At 36.5% G+C, this 19,761-nt stretch overlaps 1 protein-coding gene across 4 annotated transcripts in view; it reads right to left on the reverse strand.

Moving 5' to 3' along the window:
- The window catches only part of ITGBL1 (integrin subunit beta like 1), a 1,366,350-nt gene that overhangs the window by 1,130,510 nt on the left and 216,079 nt on the right, over positions 1–19,761 (reverse strand). For 3 of the 4 annotated variants that reach the window (XM_004423143.3, XM_087435886.1, XM_087435885.1), the window contains 2 exons: positions 18,632–18,700; positions 16,735–16,810 (listed from right to left, as the gene is read on the reverse strand). The exons of the other annotated variant lie outside the window; for it this stretch is intronic. In XM_004423143.3, the coding sequence (XP_004423200.1) occupies positions 16,735–16,810; positions 18,632–18,700 (145 nt within the window). The remainder of the gene's footprint in view (positions 1–16,734; positions 16,811–18,631; positions 18,701–19,761) is intronic. 4 annotated transcript variants of the gene reach the window in all.

Consider the following 19,761-nt stretch of genomic DNA (forward strand, 5'->3'; position numbering starts at 1 on the left):
CAATGGGGAAATAAACGTCTTTTCAACGAATGGTAAAACTACTAGATAACCATTTGAGGAAAAATGAAAATGAACCTCAACCCTAACTTACACCATACATAAAAATTAACTCAAAGTGGATCACAAACCTAAATATAAAACCTAAAGCTATAAGACTTATAGAAGAAAATATAGGAGAAAAATCTGTTACCTTGAGGCAACAGATTCTTAGTATACAAAAACCATGAATCATAAAAAAGAATATCAAAAAATTGTACTTCTTCAAAATTTAAAAGTCTGCTCTTCAAAAGATATAGTTAAGAAAATGAAATGGCAAGCCACAGATTGCGAGAAAATATTCTCAACACAGAAACAAAGAACTTTTATCTGGAATATATAAAGAATACTTATAATACAATAATAAGATGACAAACAAACCAAAAAAATATGGTAAAGATCTAAACAAACATTTCACAAAAATATACAAATTGCCAGGAAGCACAGGAAAAGATGTTCAACATCATTGTCAAAGAAATATAATGAGATACCCCCAAACACCAATTTAAGTTGCTAAAGGTTAAAAGACAGACAATACCAAGTATTGGTGAGGATGTGCTACAAATCAAACTGTCACACCCTGTAGTAGAAATATAAATTGGTACATCCACTTTGGAACTGTTTGGCAGTTTCTTAAAAAGTTAAATATATACTCACCATATGATCAGACAATTCACTCCTGAGTATTTACCCAAGTTAAAATAAAAACATATGCCTATACAAACACTTATACACAAAGGTTAACAGCTTTATTTGCAAAGTCCCATCAACAGGTGAATGAATTAACAAAATGTGGTTTGTCCATACAATGGAATTCTACTCAGCAATAAAAAGAAATGAGTTACTAAGACATGCAACGACAAGGATGCATCTCAAAATTATTATGTCAAATTAAAGAAGCAAGACCAAAAATATGCATATTGTAGGAGTCCATTAACATAAAATTTTAGAAAATGCAAATGAACCTACAGTGACAGAAAGCAGATCACATGGTTGCACTGGGACAGGATTGGAGAGTGGATGGATTGCAAACACCATGAGGAAACTTTTGGAGATGATAGAAATATTCAGTGTCTTGATTGTGGTGATGGCTTCACATATATACATATGTCAAAACTCATCAAACTGAATACTTGAAATATGAGAAGTTTCTGACATGTCAAGTATACCTCAATAATTAGAGAAGGAGGAAGAGGACAAAGAGGAGGAGGGGAAGGGGAAAGTGAAAAGGAAGGGGAAGGAAGGGAAAGAAAGAGGAAGAGAAGGAGAAGAAGAAAAAAGCTTGTGATCTAGGAGGAAAAATTGAGCCTAGTACACAACGACTACTCCAAAGTAAAGTTCAAATAGGTAACTGCGACAAGAGGAAGACAAATGGTATCAGGCGAGTTCTATGATAGAGAAAGAATTTATGAAGGAAGTATTTGACCTTGGCAATGTAGATTACAAAGATGTTACGTAGGAATAAAAGGTAGTGTAAAGAGGCATTTCAAATGCAGGGAAAGCAGGAATTAGATTAGGTTTCAAGAAGAGCAGGGCCACTAGAGCATAATACAGCTGAAGTTGAAGTAAACAGAGAGGTTTGTTAATTCCTTGCAATTTCTTTAGCCCACTTCTGTCTAGTTCTAATCTGTGCCGTTATGCTGCATAACAAACCTAGAAAGCCTGATTCTGATCTTGCCATTCAAATCTTATAGAATCCTTACTATTACAAGAATAATTATAAAGTAAGCGAAGAATCACTCAGGTTCAAGTACCAGATCTACCTCTCACTTTGGGTAAGCTATTTAACCTCCCAAAGTTTTAGTTTCCTCATTTGTCAAATGGTGATAACAACAGAACCTATTCTGTACAATTGTCAGGAGGTACAAACGAGATAATGCTTAATGCAATGCCAGGCACTCAAGAAGGTGCACTATTATCTTTGTGCTCATTATTATCCTTTTATATAAGAATAAATATATAGCAGAAGACAATATGTAACTAATAAACATCAGATAGAAGTTGTATTGTACCCTAAGCCTCAGCACTGACCTACCTACCTAACTTCCAGTTTCATATTCTGTAAGAGCGCAGCTCCACAAATCTAAGTTTACACCTATTTCTATCTAGAGGGTATACCCATCCTATAAGGCAGGGGTCAGCAAACTGTGGCCTGCAGGTCCAATCCAGCCTACCACCTATTTTTGTAAATAAAGTTTTATTGGAACACATCAGTGTTTACATACGGTTGTTTTCACGCTATAACACTATAAAAGTCAAGTAGTTGCAACAGAGCCTGTGTGACCCACAAAGTCTAAGATATTTATTCTCTAGTCCATTACCAAAAAAGTTTGCTGACATTTGCTTTGAGGTTTTAACAATGTTGCTATTCAGAGCAAATTAATCTGTATCTATCAACATTTATTCTACACCTACTACTCATGCGACAATTAGATCTCATAGGAAGAAAAATGAGAGCAAACAGTATGGTACCTGCTTTTGGGGAACTTTCAGTGACCAGTTATAGAATAAAAAAATTACAAGGGAAAAGGAGACTTGAAAATAGTTGATCCAGAGAGACTGAATCATTTATTTAAAGTTTAGTACAACATAAATTACAATAGTAATATATATAAAAGAAATTTTTTCTTAATATAGAAATATATTGTGACAGACAGCTGGTTTCCCTTAAAATTTGCTTTTCATTTTTTCCACAGTAATAGAGTCTTAGCTGAACAAAAGATCACCAAGACACAGACTTCCTTTTCCTGTCTATCTTATAGCTAGACACGACAAACTAATTCCTAGACAAGGGATTGTAAGTTAAAGTGATGTATCCAACTCGGGCCTCACTTACTTGGAAAAAAAAAAAAATTGGTTGGACTTTCTTTCCTTCCTCTTCCTATGGGCTTCCTGATATGGCAGTAACTCAGCTCTGGCAATGCAGATCAAGCAGAGCAAGAAAATGGATGGGGTATATGTGTGTGTGTGTGTGTGTTTGTATGTCCTGGAATGACCACAGGACACTAACTTGCACCATCAGCATGGACCAGCCAGACTGTTAAATGAGAAGTATATAAATTTCTATGTTATTTATACTATTGTATTTAAGATTTAAGAATCTTTGTTACAGCAGGTTACCGTGTACCCTAAAGTATACATATGGGGGAGAAGGGCATACTTTTCAATATGACCTGTCTCTGAGCCAATCAATGTTAACAACTTAATACATTCTTCTAGGCATTTTTCTATGCATCTCTTTATACTAGATCATATTAGCAACCATATGCAAAATTCTGAGCATTCCTGTTTCTGACTCAGAAGATATTATGTGCCTAAAACTTTATAAAAGCCAATTTTCTTTTTTTTAACTGATAACTTATTTATTTATTTTTAATTTTTTGTTTATTGCAGTAACATTGGTTTATAACATTGTAAAAATTTCAGGTGTACATCATTATACTTCTATTTCTGCATAGATTACATCATGTTCACCACCAAAATACTAATTACAACCCATCACCACACACATGTACCGAGTTATCCCTTTCACCCTCCTCCCTCCCCACTTCCCCTCTGGTAACCACCAATCCAATCTCTGTCCCTATGTGTTTGTTTATTGTTGTTATTATCTACTACTTAATGAAGGAAATCATACGGTATTTGACCTTCTCCCTCTGACTTATTTCACTTTGCATTATACCCTCAATGTCCATCCATGTTGTCACAAATGGCTGGATTTCATCGTTTCTTATGGCTGAGTAGTATTCCATTGTGTATATATACCATAGCTTCTTTATCCACTCATCCCTTGATGGGCACTTAGGTTGCTTCCAAGTCTTGGCTATTGTGAATAATGCTGCAATGAACACAGGGGTGCATGTACCTTTACAAATTGGTGTTTTCAAGTTCTTTGGATAAATACCCAGCAGTGGAATAGCTGGATCATATGGTAGTTCTATCCTTGATTTTTTGAGGAATCTCCATACTGTTTTCCATAGTGGCTGCACCAGTTTGCACTCCCACCAGCAGTGTATGAGAGTTCCCTTCTCTCCACATCCTCTCCAACACATGTTGTTTCCTGTCTTGTTAATTATAGCCATTCTGACGGGCGTGAGGTGATATCTCATTGTAGTTTTGATTTGCATTTCCCTGATAGTGATTTTGAACATCTTTTCATGTGTCTGTTGGCCATCTGTATATCTTCTTTGGAGAAATGTCTGTTCAGGTCTTTTGCCCATTTTTTAATTGGGTTGTCAGTTTTTTTGTTGTTGAGATGCATGAGTTCTTTATATATTTTGGAGATTAAGCCCTATAAAAGCCAATTTTCAACCTATTCAAACTACCTCAAAACATTTAGAGAAAGTTCCAAAATTCACATATTAATGCAACTTTTTAGCTATACAAATATTCCATGGAAGAAGTTATCATATATAGACAACAATCTAATAAATATGTTTCATAGCACATGTCCAGGAGAAAGGCAGTTATCCCAACCCTGTTCTGTGGGTAATGACTTAGTCCATATTCAATAAGTAATGTTTCAAAGGGCTTTTGTAATTAGGTATATTTCTACAAGGAAAGTATTGGAAGGTGTAACTAACTTCTGATGATACCAATACACCCAACAGATCACTGCAGAAATGTGACATTTGCCTGTATTGTAAGTGATATTTGGACAGACGAAAATGAAGAGCAATTGAAGGCAGTGTGCTAAGATGCTTAGAAAGGCCAACTAGGTAGGCAAGAATTTAAAATCAAAGACTCCCTGAAAGAGGTCAGGCTATAAAAGGGAAATGATTCCCTTTGTCGTACATTTTACAAACAGACAAAATACAGCATTTTTGAAGAACAAAAGGGTTATGGCTTGCCAGAGAGATTTATATGCATAGGAAATGACAGATGTGGTGTTCCACGAAGAGGAAGTATTTGTGACTTACACAAATTTTCCTGGCTGGGAAAGAAAATAGAGAAAGACACAGAAGGACACAGAGATGAGTAATATTATGGGGGAACTTAAAGTATTTAAGAATTTTCACTGTTGTAAAAAGCAGATGGACACCACCAGGTACTTCTATGAAGAGGACTGAAAGGAGGACACCACGGCCAAAGTGCATAAGCCAAGGAGAGCACAGCGTGCCTGAAAAGCTAGACACAGGCATTCAGGGTCTGACAGCCGTGCAGAGATTTTACTTTATCTTGAGAGCAACCAGAATGGTTGAAGCAGGGTAGATATGACTAGATATGAGCATTCCAGGAGTCACTCAGGCTGATACTGTGAAAGGGACTGGGGAGGGGCAAGAGTGAAGATGGGAAAAACCATGAGCTGACAATTGCAGGAGACATGCTGAAGAACGGGAAGACCTCAGCCCACAGCTAGGGTGTCGACAACAAAAACAGAGAAAAGTAGCTGGACTTGAGAGATATTTAGGAGGCAGACAGGACTTGGTGATTTAGTGGACATCAAGAATGGGGAGATGAGTCAAACACAACATCCAAACTTTTGGCTCTGCTACATGATAGAAGACACCATTTACAGAGAAGGAATAAGTTGAGAGGAAAAAGTCTGATTCATTTTGGGCAAGCTAAATTTGAGATACCTGTGAGATAAGACTAATGACATCCAAATGATTAGAGCTCAGGTGAGCAGGCAGGTTAGATGCATATACATCGGAATATGGAAATCATGGCGGTGGACATCTGCATGAAGGAATCCAAAACAGGGTGGGAAACAGAGTAATGCAAAACAAAACCAGCGATATGTAAATTAATCATGTATGATAACTGAAGTTTTGGAAAAAATAAGATCCTAAAGGAGGGACTTGAAAAGAAGAAGGTTAGAAGATCAAGGTACAGCTATAATTTTACTTCCAAAAAAAGGTATTATGTACAAATTAAAAATTCAGAATGTTTCAGGGCCGACCCAGTGGCACAACGGTTAAGTGCGCACTCCACTTCGGCGGCCCAGGGTTCGCAGGTTTGGATCCCGGGAGAGCACCAACGCACCACTTGTCAAGCTAGGCTGTGGCGGTATCCCATATAAAGTAACGGAAGATGGGCACGGATGTTAGCCCACGGCCAGTCTTCCTCGGCAAAAAGAGGAGGATTGGCATCAGATGTTAGCCCAGGGCTGATCTTCTTCACAAAAAAAAAAAAAAAATTTCAGAATATTTCAATTTACAAGCTTTTTTATATAAATAATAAATAACTTAGAAAGGCAATCTCTCAGGATTTTTGTCCTGCCCTCCTCCAGTTAAATAAAAATAATACTGTTCCCTTTATATACTTCATATTTCCTATTTAACTTTATTGGCTTTCTTGTTACAGCCCAGTGCTGGTATAAATTTTCTCGCTCTGTGCGGCCAATGCCAAAATAGTTGGCATCAGACTCTGTCTTCAGTAAAACAGCTTTCAGAAATAGTTAATGACATTTGAACAAAAATAAGATTATTTTCTGATGCCCAGTGCTCAATTTGTGACTGATGACAACCAAAAAATTAAAATGTATGCAGTTTTACAAGATAAATGATATGTTGTATTTTTATTCCATATTCAAAGTTGAAAAAGAGATGCTGATTTTAGAAAACATAACTCAAAGAAATTATCAGCAAACATTTATTTATATTTTGGATACCAAAGAAAAGAGCCACTCAAGCACACAAATAAAGCATGGGCCTTCAAAAATCTTTCTACTTGAATAGTAAATAGAGCATGAAAATATCGACTTTTATCTTGCTAAATGATGTTTCAGGAATAAAATTAATACACAAAAGCATTTTCTCTTAATGTTCTCTGAATGAAATATTACATTTACTATGCAAAATCAAATCATTATCTGTTTTTCTCTCTTAAGGACTCTAAGGTAAAACAATGGCTATGGCAGACCACCAAAATCTAGGTGCCTCAACTGATTGTTCCAAAAGCTCCTGTACATTAATTAGTTCTAAAGCCAAATAGGGGAATAGTCAAAAAATTATTTTATACCTAAAAGCTCAAAAGATCAGATAAATATGGGGTTGGCCCGGTGGCGCAGGCAGTTAAGTGCGTGCACTCTGCTGCAGCGGCCCAGGGTTCGCCGGTTCGGATCCCGGGCGCGCACCGGCGTGCCGCTTGTCAAGCCATGCTGTGGCGGCGTCCCATATAAAGTGGAGGAAGATGGGCACGGATGTTGGCCTGGGGCCAGTCTTCCTCAGCAAAAAAAGAGGATTGGCAGATGTTAGCACAGGGCTGATCTTCCTCACACAAAAAAAGATCAGATAAATGAGAAAAATCATTGAACTGCTAAAAGATATCCTACATATTTGAAAGTCACCATTTGTACTTCGTTTACTTTCTTTCCATGTCCCAGGAAACACAATGCTGTTTAATCAGATCCCTGTTCAAACAATAAGCAGATAGTACTCTCTGAGACTTAGTTTATAACATCAACCACATTATTAATCACATACTCATAAAAATTATGACTCAGTTTTAGACTGGGAATTGAGGGTGACCTCTGCCAAAGTTCACGAGGTCCCATCTGTACGGGAGATCACGACCAGGCCACAAAGAGAGGACCCCTAGGAGCAGCTTTCTCCTGACTACCTGCTGCTTCCAAAACACTGGCCAGACATTAGCTGTACACACTGCCAGGATCAAACAGAGGCCAAAAGCCACTGTGTATTTCATGGGGATTCAGAAATTAACTTTCACCAAATTACATTTTTGCTCTAGAGATTCTTTATCTTAACAAAAGCTCACAATCAGCTCAGGAAAAAAAAATTCATATTTGAGCAACTAAGCAGTTATCAAACTAGACACTAAAACTGTCCTTTCTGTTCTCTTCCTCATAAAACAATTTTTTAAACTCCTCTATCCTTTAGAATTAGTCAGATGAATGATATATAAGCACAAGTCACAATGCATCTCTGTTTTTAGTCCTTAAATGTTAGCTTTAGGGGGAGTGGGATACATGCTCCTCTTCACCTATTTTTTAAACTTTTTGGGAATGATTTCAGAATTATAGAAAATTCCCAAAAAAGTACAGTTATGGTATATCCTTTACTTACATTCTCCAAATGTTAACATCTTACCACATTTATTTGTTTTATCAGTTATTTTCTCTCTCTCTTTATCTTTATGTATACACACACAATTTTTTTCTTAAACATTAGAGGGTAAGATGCAGACAAGATGCACTTTACCTCTCAATACTTTAGCGTATATTTTTTAAAGCCAAGTTAAGTCTCTTATGTAATCACAATGCAATGACCAAATCTGAAAATTAACACTAATAACAGTATCATTATCTAAGCTAAAGACCTTATTCAAATTTCACCAATTGTCCCATTTGTGACCTCTACCACAAAAGAAAAGCATTTTTTTTCTGGTCCAGCAACTAATCCAGGATCACACATTGCATTTAGTTGTCATGTGTCCTTAGTTTCCTTTGATCTAGATAAGTTGATTCACTTTTCTGTGTTTCTTGACCTTGACACTTTTGAAGAGTACAAACCATTTATTTTCTGTCTTTTAATTTGGTTTGTCTGATGTTTTGTTGTGATTATATTCAGGTTCTACATTTTTGGCAAAAATATCACAGGAATGAAGTGCTCTTTTCAGTGCATCATATAAAGAGGTGCATGATGTTGATTTGTCCCATTATTAGTGATGCTACTGTTGGTCATTTGGGAAGTTGCTAGGTTTCTCCACTTTAAAGGCACTACTTTTCCCATTGTGATTAATTAGCATCTCCTGAGGAGATACTATGACACCATGCACATACCTGTTTCTCATCATGTTTTCACCCACTAATTTTAGCATCTGTCATTGATGATTCTTACCTAAACAATTTAGTGTCTGCCAAATGGTGATTTTTCTACACCTATTAGTTAAAAATCTACTGTAAGGAAGAGCTGTGCCTTCTCCCTCATTTACCTTTCTTAAATAATCTATTTATAACAGTATGAACTCATGGACTCTTACTTTATTCCATGGATTTTCATCCATTGCTGGCATCATTTATTTTGCTGCTGACGTTTTCTCAGACTGGCCAGTGGGAGCCCCTTAAAGCTGGCTCCTGTGCCTTTTTGACATGTCATCATATTTTGAGCACTTGATTACTTTCTTACACAAGAGGCTTCAGGCCATCTTATACTCTTCCTAAAATCAGCCATTTTATCGAGGAGTAGAAGTTCCACTTATGGGAGAACGGTATTTAGAAAACAAGATCTTGGTATGCTCATTGCTATGGGTGACAACGCTTCTATGACACTCAGCAGGGCAGTGGCTCTCAATGGACAACAATTTGTCCCCCATGGGACATATGGCAATGTCTGGAAATATTTGGTTGTCACAACCAAGGAGACGCTATTGTCACTTAGTGGTAGAAGCCAAGGATGTTGATAAACATCCTACGATGGACAAGACAGCCCTCCCACGACAAAGAATTGTCTACCCCAAGACGTCAACAGTGCTAAAGTCAAGAAACCCTGATCTAGAGAATACATATACATGTACACACATAAACACACATGCACACAATAACATATATTTATATATTTATCTTTCAATCTATGTTAAAAACCATGAGTTCACACTGATACCTCCAATTTAAATTTTACACCCTAAGATTCATTCTACTCTTATCCATTCCCACATTCTGATAGTGAGAAACTTGGCTCTTCTTATCCACATAAATACATAAATACATATATTTATTTCCTCATTTCCAGAATATACATAAACTGGTTTCAGAACTGCTAACCCATGACTTAGGAAAAACAAACCTACTAACTAGAGTTTAATATTTGTTTATATATATTTTGTCTTGGGATATCCAGTCAAAATACTGTTAAAATTTATTTAGGTCAGCTTTTATTTTCTCTTGCCTTCAGCATAATTTTATTATTCATACAGTCCTGTCCAGTTGTTTGTATTCCATTTTGAATTTTTCCACCAGAACTTTAATGGTTTTATTTATTTTGAAACATTAATATGGATCTAAAAGTCAGAATTATACAGAAATGCATAACCAAAGAAGTCTCTCCCCTTCATCCCATGTACTTTGTTTCCTATTCCCCAATAATTTCCACCAGATCCTCCCTCCATCTCCTGTAGGTACTCCATCTTACTAGTTCTGGTCTTGTGTATGTGTGTGTGTTTCCACAAATGAGCAGATATATGAATATATTCTTATTTCCCCTAGTCATCCACCAATATCTACTCTCCTTTCCTCCCTTTAATAAGAGAAATGCTATTTTCAGCTTAGTATATGGCCATCTAGATATCAACTACATTTTCCATCTTCCTAGCAGCTAGGTATGACCATGTGACTAAACGCCAAAAGGATGGGAGCAGAAATAAAGGGTGCTTTCTAGGTTGTGCCCTGGAAAAAAACAGGAGTGAACTCCCCTGTCCCTGCCACTTTCCTGCTGAGGCTCAACGATGGGCATGAAAGTAGCCACTTTGGGCCACTTTGGGCCCCAAAATGAAAACCATCTGCTGTGAATGCAAGAGTCATGCTACCAGCCCTTGACAACCTCCTTTCTGGACTATTACATGGGAAAAAAATTAAACTGTATCTTTCTTAGGTCACTGTATTTTTGATTCTCTGCTATAACTGCTGAAACTATAGCCTACCTATTAAGGTCCACAGGTGAAGAGAGGATGGTGCATCCCAGGAAATGAAAACAGTGAAGCAGGAAAAAAGAGGGCAAGAGAGCAAGTGGTGTAAATGAGACTGTAGAGTCCACGCAAAGGCAATGGGAAGACGGTAAAGAGTTTTCAACAAGGAAGTGATAATTGGGTTTGTACTTTAAAAAGTTTATTCTGTCAATACTGAAGAATGGATTGGTGCAGGTAAAGAGTATTTACAAAGAACTGATTCAGGAAGCTACTGCACTAGTTCACAACATACAAACTGGTAGCATGGGACATCAGGGCCAAAGAAAAGTAAATAGAATCAGAAGTTATTTAGACAAAGTATACAGATCCAGCCCCCTCAGAATGCCTTTTTTTTATTGAGGTAACATTGGTTTATAACATTATATAAATTTCAGGTGTACATCATTATATTACAACTTCTGTATACACTACATCATGTTCACCACCAGAAGTCTAGTTGCCATCTGTCACCATACAAATGTCCCCTTTTCCCCCTTTTGCCTTCCCTCTCATCCCTCTTCCCTTCTGGTAACTACCAATCTGTTCTCTGTATCTATGTGTTTGTTTATCTTCCACATATGAGTGAAATCATACAGTATTTGGCTTTCTCTGTCTGAATTATTTAGCTTAGCATAATAACCTCAAGGTCCATCCATGTTGTTGCAAATGGCAAGATTTCATCATTTTTATGGCTGAGTAGTATTCCACTATCCACACACCACATCTTCCTTCTCCATTCATCCATTGATGGACATTTAGGTTGTTTCCAAGTCTTAGCTATTGTACATAATGCTGCCATGAACATAGGGGGCGCATATATCTTTTCAAATTAGTGTTTTAGTGTTCTTTGGATACATATCCAAAAAAGGAATAGCTGGATCATATGGTAGTTCTATTTTTAATTTTTTGAGGAATCTTCATACTGTTTCAGAAAGCCTTTGAGACTACTTTTCTGAGCCTAAGTGCTCACCTTCCTAAGTACTTCAGGGTATTTCAGGGACTCTGCATCCATCACCAGAAGTACAAGCTCCTTTGGCCATCCCTCATCCTCAGAACCTCAGCTGACCCAACTACTCCCATCTCCCCTAAACACCTCTTTCCTCTTTTCCAAGCCATTTCACAATATCTTCTGAGATTGCTGTTCCATGAACAGTCAAGTCTACCATAGGTTCAGCATCTTCATGGAACATTCCATCCACCTCCTTGCCTTACCTGAAAAACTCAATGCCCTCAAGGACCTCACTTTTCCAGCAACCCTCACATACCTCCTTACAATCCACTGCCACTTCCAGAACATTACCTCTTCTAATCCTTGGAGAAACTTCTGTTTCCTTGAGGTTTATTTTATCTGGTCACAAAATCTTCTCCAACTCCCTGTCATCTATCAACATCCTTGCCATAACCCAATATTCACTAAAGAATTTATGTTACCTGAGTCATGATCTTCTTTCTGATCCTAACTTATGTCACCCTTGTGTGGATAACACATGCAACATATTCACTGCTCAGTTCCTAGGATCTCATCTCAAATAATCTACCATTCTACTTTAGCCACCTAGTCCCATAGGCACACCCTGAAATCATCTAGTCTTCAGCAACTGCACCACATTCAAAATCATCAACTCAAAATATATCACCTTCCAATTGCAACTCCCATCTTTCTTGCTCATTTCCCAAGTGCCTTCATTGGACCAATACTGAAACTTCCAATCTAGAATGTGAGACAGTCTGTATGTCAACTGCCCCAGATTCTTCTAAAGTATTAATGATACGATATACGAAGAGCACAAGATAATAAAGAGACATAACCAAAGACAGTGTGTGAACTTAGGACTGTAGATGAGGTTAAAAAAACAGATTAAAAAAAACTTTGTGGGACAACGGGGGATGCTTGAACATGGACAGTACATTAGATGATATTATGAGATTGCTGTTAATATTCTTTGGTGTGATAAGGGTATTATGGTTTTGTAGGAACATGATCTTACCCTTAAGATGCATGCTGAAGTATTTAAGAGTGATGTGTTATGTTATCTGCAACTTTCTTTCAAATAGTTCAGAAAAAAACAAACAGAGGAGAGAAGGGAGAGAAGAAAGGAAGGAGGAAGAGTGAGGAGGAAGAAGGAGAAGGCAAAGAAAGGAAGAAAGGGCGAAATGGAGAAAAAAAAGTAAATGTAGAAAAGCTCAACAATTAATCGAGGGGAAGAGTGTACAGGTGTGCAATGTACTAGTCACTCAACTTTTCTCTGAGTTACAAATGCCTAAAATAAAAAGCCTGGGGGCAACGTATCAAGAAAATTCTCTCTCTGCTAAATCTTTTAAGCTAAAAATATATATTTCAATCTGATGTGTATATATCCACATCTTTCTCTGTGCTCATCCAAACATAACTACAAATATTTTAGGATGGGAAGGTGGTTTAACTAATATGAGATTGCACTACATCTTATTCTCCAATTGCTTTTCTACCTTAACAATACATATGGACATGCCTTCAAGTCCTAGCTGCACAGTATTTTATAGTGAAGATGCACAGTAATTTATTCAGTCATTCATCCATTTAATGGACACTGTGGTTGGTCAGAATTTTGGCTACTACAAATAATGCTGTTGTAAATGTCCTTGTAAACATCATCTTACAATTCAGTCTTTTACTCTAGAGGATAGATTCCCGAAAATTGAACAGCTAGGTCAAAGGGTATATACTTTCATTTTAACATCTAATGCCAGATTATTTTCCCAAAAGACAAGAGCAAGTCACACTCCAAAGATGTCTGAGTGTGCCCATCCCCTTTACTTCACCTATACAGTAAGTTATCAGTCTTTTAAAAAATGCTGCCACTCTGGGGAGTCGTTTGAAGGAAGCACAAAGTGAGGTACTCTCAACAGAGTCACTTGTGAGTCCTAAAGCAAGACTCACATTACTTTGAAAGGACCAAAGGAGAGAGGCAAGAAAAGAAAGACACCCTCTCCACCGCTGAATTCCGACCATACTTTTTTTCATTCCACTATTATGGCACCTATGAATTTATATCATACTTATCTTTCTGTATTTTTCATACCAAGTTTACTAGACACTCCTTGAAATAGGCATAGCATCACTCAATCAATCATTAATTCATTCAACAAATATTTATTAATCATCTACCACGTGTCAGGCACTGCTAAGCACTAAAAATATACAAGTAAACAAGACAAACACCATCACTGCCCTCATGTACCTAATATTCTTACGGGATAATCCAACCTTTAGCAATTAATTACACAACTTATACTTTAATTACAGTTATGGTAAATGCGTCGGAGAAGCAGTAGAAGAGAGAGCAATGAAAGCATATAACCCAGCACACAGTACTGGGAATGACCTCAAATGGGTTTTCAATATCGTTTATCTACGGTTTAATAAATTTCACACAGCACCAATCGACTGATGGCTTATGACATATGATTTTTAAATACATGGTTTTATAACTGTAATGAGAGAGGGAAAAAAGAAGATGAACTAAAGTTACTGAACTCCACGAGCCAGAACTGTGTCAAGCCATTTTACATGCTTCACCTCATTTAAACACCACTAATTTATAAGGCAGAGACCAACACTCCATTCTTAACATGTGGAGTACGAGATTAAGAGAAACAAAGTAATTTGACAAAAGTCACATAGTTTCTAAATGTTGTCAGGACAGGATATGACCCCAGGCCTGTCTGATTTCTTTTTATTATATCACAGTGATTCACAGGTAGAAATTTTAGACTAAGTCTGGAAAAATCTGCACAATAAAATACATTTTTTTTTACTTGTGATATAAATAAAGTTAGGAGAATAATGGCAAGTCAACTTTGTATTTAAGTCACTTAAATAAAAAATATAGTAACTGGTGAACCTATATATAAGGTATAGAAAGTAAATTAGTAGAAAACATGTTTATTTGAATATAAAACGTGAAAGCTATTCTGTAAATATGAAAGAGTATTCCTTTCAGAAGCAGACAGAGTAGAATAACTTTTAGTTAGGACCAATACTAATCTAATATTTTGACAAAATGCCCACGTGCCGTGGCACTGTGCTATATTATATCAAAGTTTAATAGAGATGTGATTTGACAAAATCTTCTTACTCAGACTGACTATCTCAAAATAATGAATTTACCATTCAAGATCATTAGAGTGAAACTTAGCCAAAATCTAATAATTCAACAACCACAATAAAAAATACAACAAGGGAGCAGGGAAAGAAATTCACAGAAAACTCTTACAAACACTTTAAAGACCTCCAGGAACAACATTCCCAAGTATCTCGTTTATGTCTATGTACGTGTAGTTAAACATATACTCAAATTAGATGTGTGTTCCAAACACGCTCTGAAGTAATCAGGGGACCATATTATTTCTGTAGGAAAACAGACCCCTCGAGGCCTACTTAGCCAACAGATAGAGAAAATATGTATCTGCTGCTTGAGGTAGAACATAGCAGAGTTATAACACCAGTGAATACTCCACAATTAAGACTGAAAAGGAATTAGAGAATAAGCTGGAAAGAATGTGAAGGAGATTTTTCAAATTTCTGGATGCTCTGGATATCGATGTTACTGATTCTTTTTATTACATCCAGGCTCAGTTGAGAGCTTACTGTTTTCCTTTCGCTGACAGAGGAGAACCACTAGCACATGACATGAGACACAATCATTGTCACTTGTTAGTTAACAAATGGGAAGAAAGGAGGGTGATAGTAAAAGGAAAGGGAGGGAGAAATTTCTCCTGATCTAACAACAGAAAAGAAGAGGAAAAGCGAGGACTGCATGATTCATTTGCCAATAGATGAAAATCAGCAGGGAAATGTAGATGTATAAAAATAGAGTCACTAAATTGTCCTGGGCCACTACTGTACAGTTCACTGTACAAAGGCACTTGGTCAAGGGGGCCAAGTAAGGGCTTGACATGCTCCATTGTTAAGCTGGGCTCCCGTTCTCAGGATTGGATGTGCCTAGAGAGCAGAGCACTTTTTCTAATTCACACAATGTTGCAGAACACTTGCCAAGCCTTATGACCTACAGGCTGTGTCCACTGGAAGGGAGGCCTTTTGAAATTGCATTCAAGCTCCATATGGGCTTGACGGAGGCTGTGCAGTCATACTCCACCACCATTCTACTCTGTCAGCCTCCAAAATCTAGCCCCAGTGTTATATTTAGTGAGCCATGAGAAAAGAGCAAAACTATACAGCCAGTCTTTCCTCTGGCCTGTTCTAGATCCACACTACTCATAATTCAAAATGAACTTATGTTTTACACTTTAAATATGATATCAAATTCCAGTATTCTGAAGTTGATGATAATTTATGTTGGCCTAAAGTAAAATGATCTTTTCATTACTAATGGAAAGTTGCTAATAAAATTTAGAATGCAATTTACTCCTTAAGGGGAATAAGTATAACTTTGCTTTAATATTGAAAGGTAATGCCTGCTTCTAATTCAGTTATCACTACACACCCTAAACGCTTGTAGGATCACACTTTGTTAGACATTAGAATGATCCTGTATGTACGTGAGGTAAGAAAATTGCATTTGCTAGAAAATATTCTATAATTTGCTCTAATTTATAGAACCATAGAGCTATTCCCTCTGCTTTCAAATCAGTCAAATGTAGGTCACTATATTTTCTATCTCCATACATTTTCAAGTTTCATACTTCAACACAATGACAACAAAAATACAAAAGGTCAATAATATTGCAAATTTGCTGTCAAACTGCCTTGGCCAATAAAAGATTTCAGAATAAAGAACCATTTTATATACAATACATACCTATAAAATACTAAATGCTCATCTAGGAAAGGTCATAAACCATAAGTTTTATTAAATAATTTAAGATGTATATGTAAAGTATAGGACTGCTAAAGAAATTGAAATACCTATTCTTAATTACTATGTCAGTTTAATTAATTCAAGCTTTTTTTATTTCTATTTAAACACATAGTAAGCAAATGTTCTATTGAATTCTCTAATTAATAAATTTTCAAGTTGTTTTCCAGAACTGGACGCCATGTATAATAACAGCACCTCAAATGTCTGTTTTTACCTCGAATAACGTAATTATCCAGTGCATCTTCCATTCTCTTCAGTGCTTCAGTTCTGTCAGAACCATATGTGATTAGCTAAAAGCAAACATACAAAAAAACAACTTATATAGAGAGATATAGCTCCATCTATCTATGAGTCAAACAATTCATCCTAGTAAAAATTAAAGTATTTCATAACAGATTTCTCAGAGCATCGTTTGAAATTTCACAGTGGTTCAGTTTTTAATATAAAGTATGTCAATTAAGATTTTTTTAAGTAAATAAATGTTACAATCAAGCTATTTCAAACTTTTCTCCTACATTTCACTATCACAGAAAAGAGCTACTTGAAATAAACAAAAATGTAACAAAAACAAGCATAAAAAATTTAAAAGGAAAGATACCAAAATGCAAACATTTGAGATAGGATATGAACATCTGGGACAGTGGAAGATTAGGCAAAATTTGTTTTTTCTCTCTCTATCTTTCTGTGGTTTCCAAGTTTGACATCCTGAATAACTAACTTTTACACATAACACAGCACAGAAGCAAAGGGTTCTTGTATTAGAAAAACTGAAAGGTCTTACTGATCTAGACGATCTTGTGCCTATTTATATATATCTTATACAAATTAGCAGTAAAATAACTATTCATAAAAGATTTTCCTGGTTATTACATTAGGCAATTTGTTGTTTATAATTATTTTAGTACATTTTATTAGCTCTTCAATATCAAGCCAGGTTGAAAATTAATTTGCAGGCCATTTTTCTGAACAGAAATGTATTCCTCTAAAAAGGGAATCATATCTATTAAAATCAATCTATAATATTTTTATGTATTTTTTTAATTAGTGTTTCTCAAACAAAATACCTACAGTTCACTTGAACAATATTAGTGTAAAAACAAGTGAAAAAATAAAAATAAAAAATGGTTTGTTTAATGCAACTTCATAAAAAAGTATACTTGGGAGAAAAATCATTTTGAGAAATAGGGTTTTTAATAAAGCAGTCATCCTTCAATACAGGTCTAACACTTCAGAGAAAACAGGATTGTGTATTTAAATAAAATACAAAGTTTTAACTATTGCAGTCAGAATTTCACATTTTATAAGATCTGAAGAGTCTAAAGATTTTAAAAGATCTGGGCCGGCCCCGTGGCTTAGCGGTTAAGTGCGTGCGCTCCGCTGCTGGTGGCCCGGGTTCGGATCCCGGGCGCGCACCGACGCACCGCTTCTCCGGCCACGCTGAGGCCGCGTCCCATATACAGCAACTGGAAGGATGTGCAGCTATGACATGCAACTGTCTACTGGGGCTTTGGGGGGAAAATAAATAAATAAAATCTTTAAAAAAAAAAAAAGATTTTAAAAGATCTAAAAACTTGAGTAGAGTTGTTAATTTATTCTGGAAAGTCAAATTTCAAAAAGACAAGTGGGCAAAAAGACATCTTATACTCGCACATAAAATTTAATTACTTCAAATCTACATAAGTAATTAGTGATTTATAAAAAGAAAAAGGTTAAAAGTGCTCTAATCAACACAGCCTATGATCTCAACCCCTTGACATCACCTGCCATTCATACTGTCAGCTCAGGCAATTTTCAGGAATGGCCAAAAAACAACTTAATTCATTCTCACTGCAATGGGCAGGGTTGGTGCCACCGGTTGGATAACTTTGTTATTGTAGGGGCGGGGATGATAGTTTGATTTGATTGGGGAGGGGGGAGTATTGCAAACTAACATGATGTTGAAATTTCTCTCTTAGAGAAAATCAGCTGTGCTTCCACTTTCCCATCAGCGCACAAATACTTGTTTAACTATAGCACATGATTCAAAGGCCCAATTTCAGACTTTTTAATTAAGTATATCCATTGAATTTTCAGAAGAAAACTAAAAGAAATCATTAAGAAATGGAACTAACTTTTGAAATCATTGGATCATAATAAATGCTAATATCACTTCCTGGTTGGATGCCGCTGTCAACCCGGACCTGGGAGAAAGAAGGAAAAAAATGAAAGTATTGTGCAGATATTTTTCTCATAACAAATTTAATTTCCATGGAGCAGTGGATAATTTCAATCTCAAATAACATTTCAGCTTGTGGAAAACAGAAAAACAACCTAAAATATATAGAGACCAAATTATCCTGATTTGTTAATATGCAGCACAACATATATGTTTTGTTCTCCCACTAAACAAAGGAACTAAGAAACAGCAAAAGAAAAACTTTATAAATCACTATCCTGGGATGCGTTCATAGCTATTTGATGGTGTCTTCCAACTGAAGCATAGCATGAATGATGCCCCTTCTAATCACACTCCCCACTGTACCCTCTGAGAGTCCCAACGAGGACCCCAGTCAAGCCATTGCAGCAGGACTCGGAGTCTGCTCATCAGCTCCATAGGAACGCTGTCCTGGGGTTTCATGTCTGTAACACTTTCCTTTTTTGCCTCACCCTCTCAACTGTAAAACGCTTTTTTTCTGTTACTGTTAGTCCCCTGAGACTTTAATGTTTACACAGCTTTTCTCATGGCTTTGCTTTGTAAGGACACAGCCCCAATTAGAGTTCTGATTTTGTGATTTTCATGGGGAAAAAAAAATAGCACAAGTTCAAAATATTCTTTTGAAGAGCCTGATTGCTGTTAACCAGCCAACAAGTTAGTTAGTACATCGCTGATTCTTGTTTTCATCTCCCAGTTTGATATCAGCAGTAAGGCACAGAGGTTAGCCATGTAAAACTCTTAAAATGAGCAGTTGCTGAGGATGAAATACTTATTAAATTATTGTGCCTCTGTTTTGGAATCTGAAGTATTTAAAAGCTAATCAAAATACTTAAGACTGTCAAGCATGTCATAGGGGTCTTGAGGATAGAGGAATTTAATCGAAGCTGCTAGAACAGCAGGACTTTGATGCCCAACATTGTAAAGGGGTGGGAAGAGGAGAGTGGAAGCTCACATAGCTCTTCACCTGTGGGAAGAAGCCTGCCTGATAAACAGCAGCTCATCTGTCTGCAGCAAGGCAGAAAAAGGTCAACACAGCGGCTGTTAGGC

Source organism: Ceratotherium simum, chromosome 10 (genome assembly GCF_057802395.1).
Source record: "Ceratotherium simum simum isolate JZ-2026a chromosome 10, ASM5780239v1, whole genome shotgun sequence".
Lineage (NCBI taxonomy): Eukaryota > Metazoa > Chordata > Mammalia > Perissodactyla > Rhinocerotidae > Ceratotherium > Ceratotherium simum.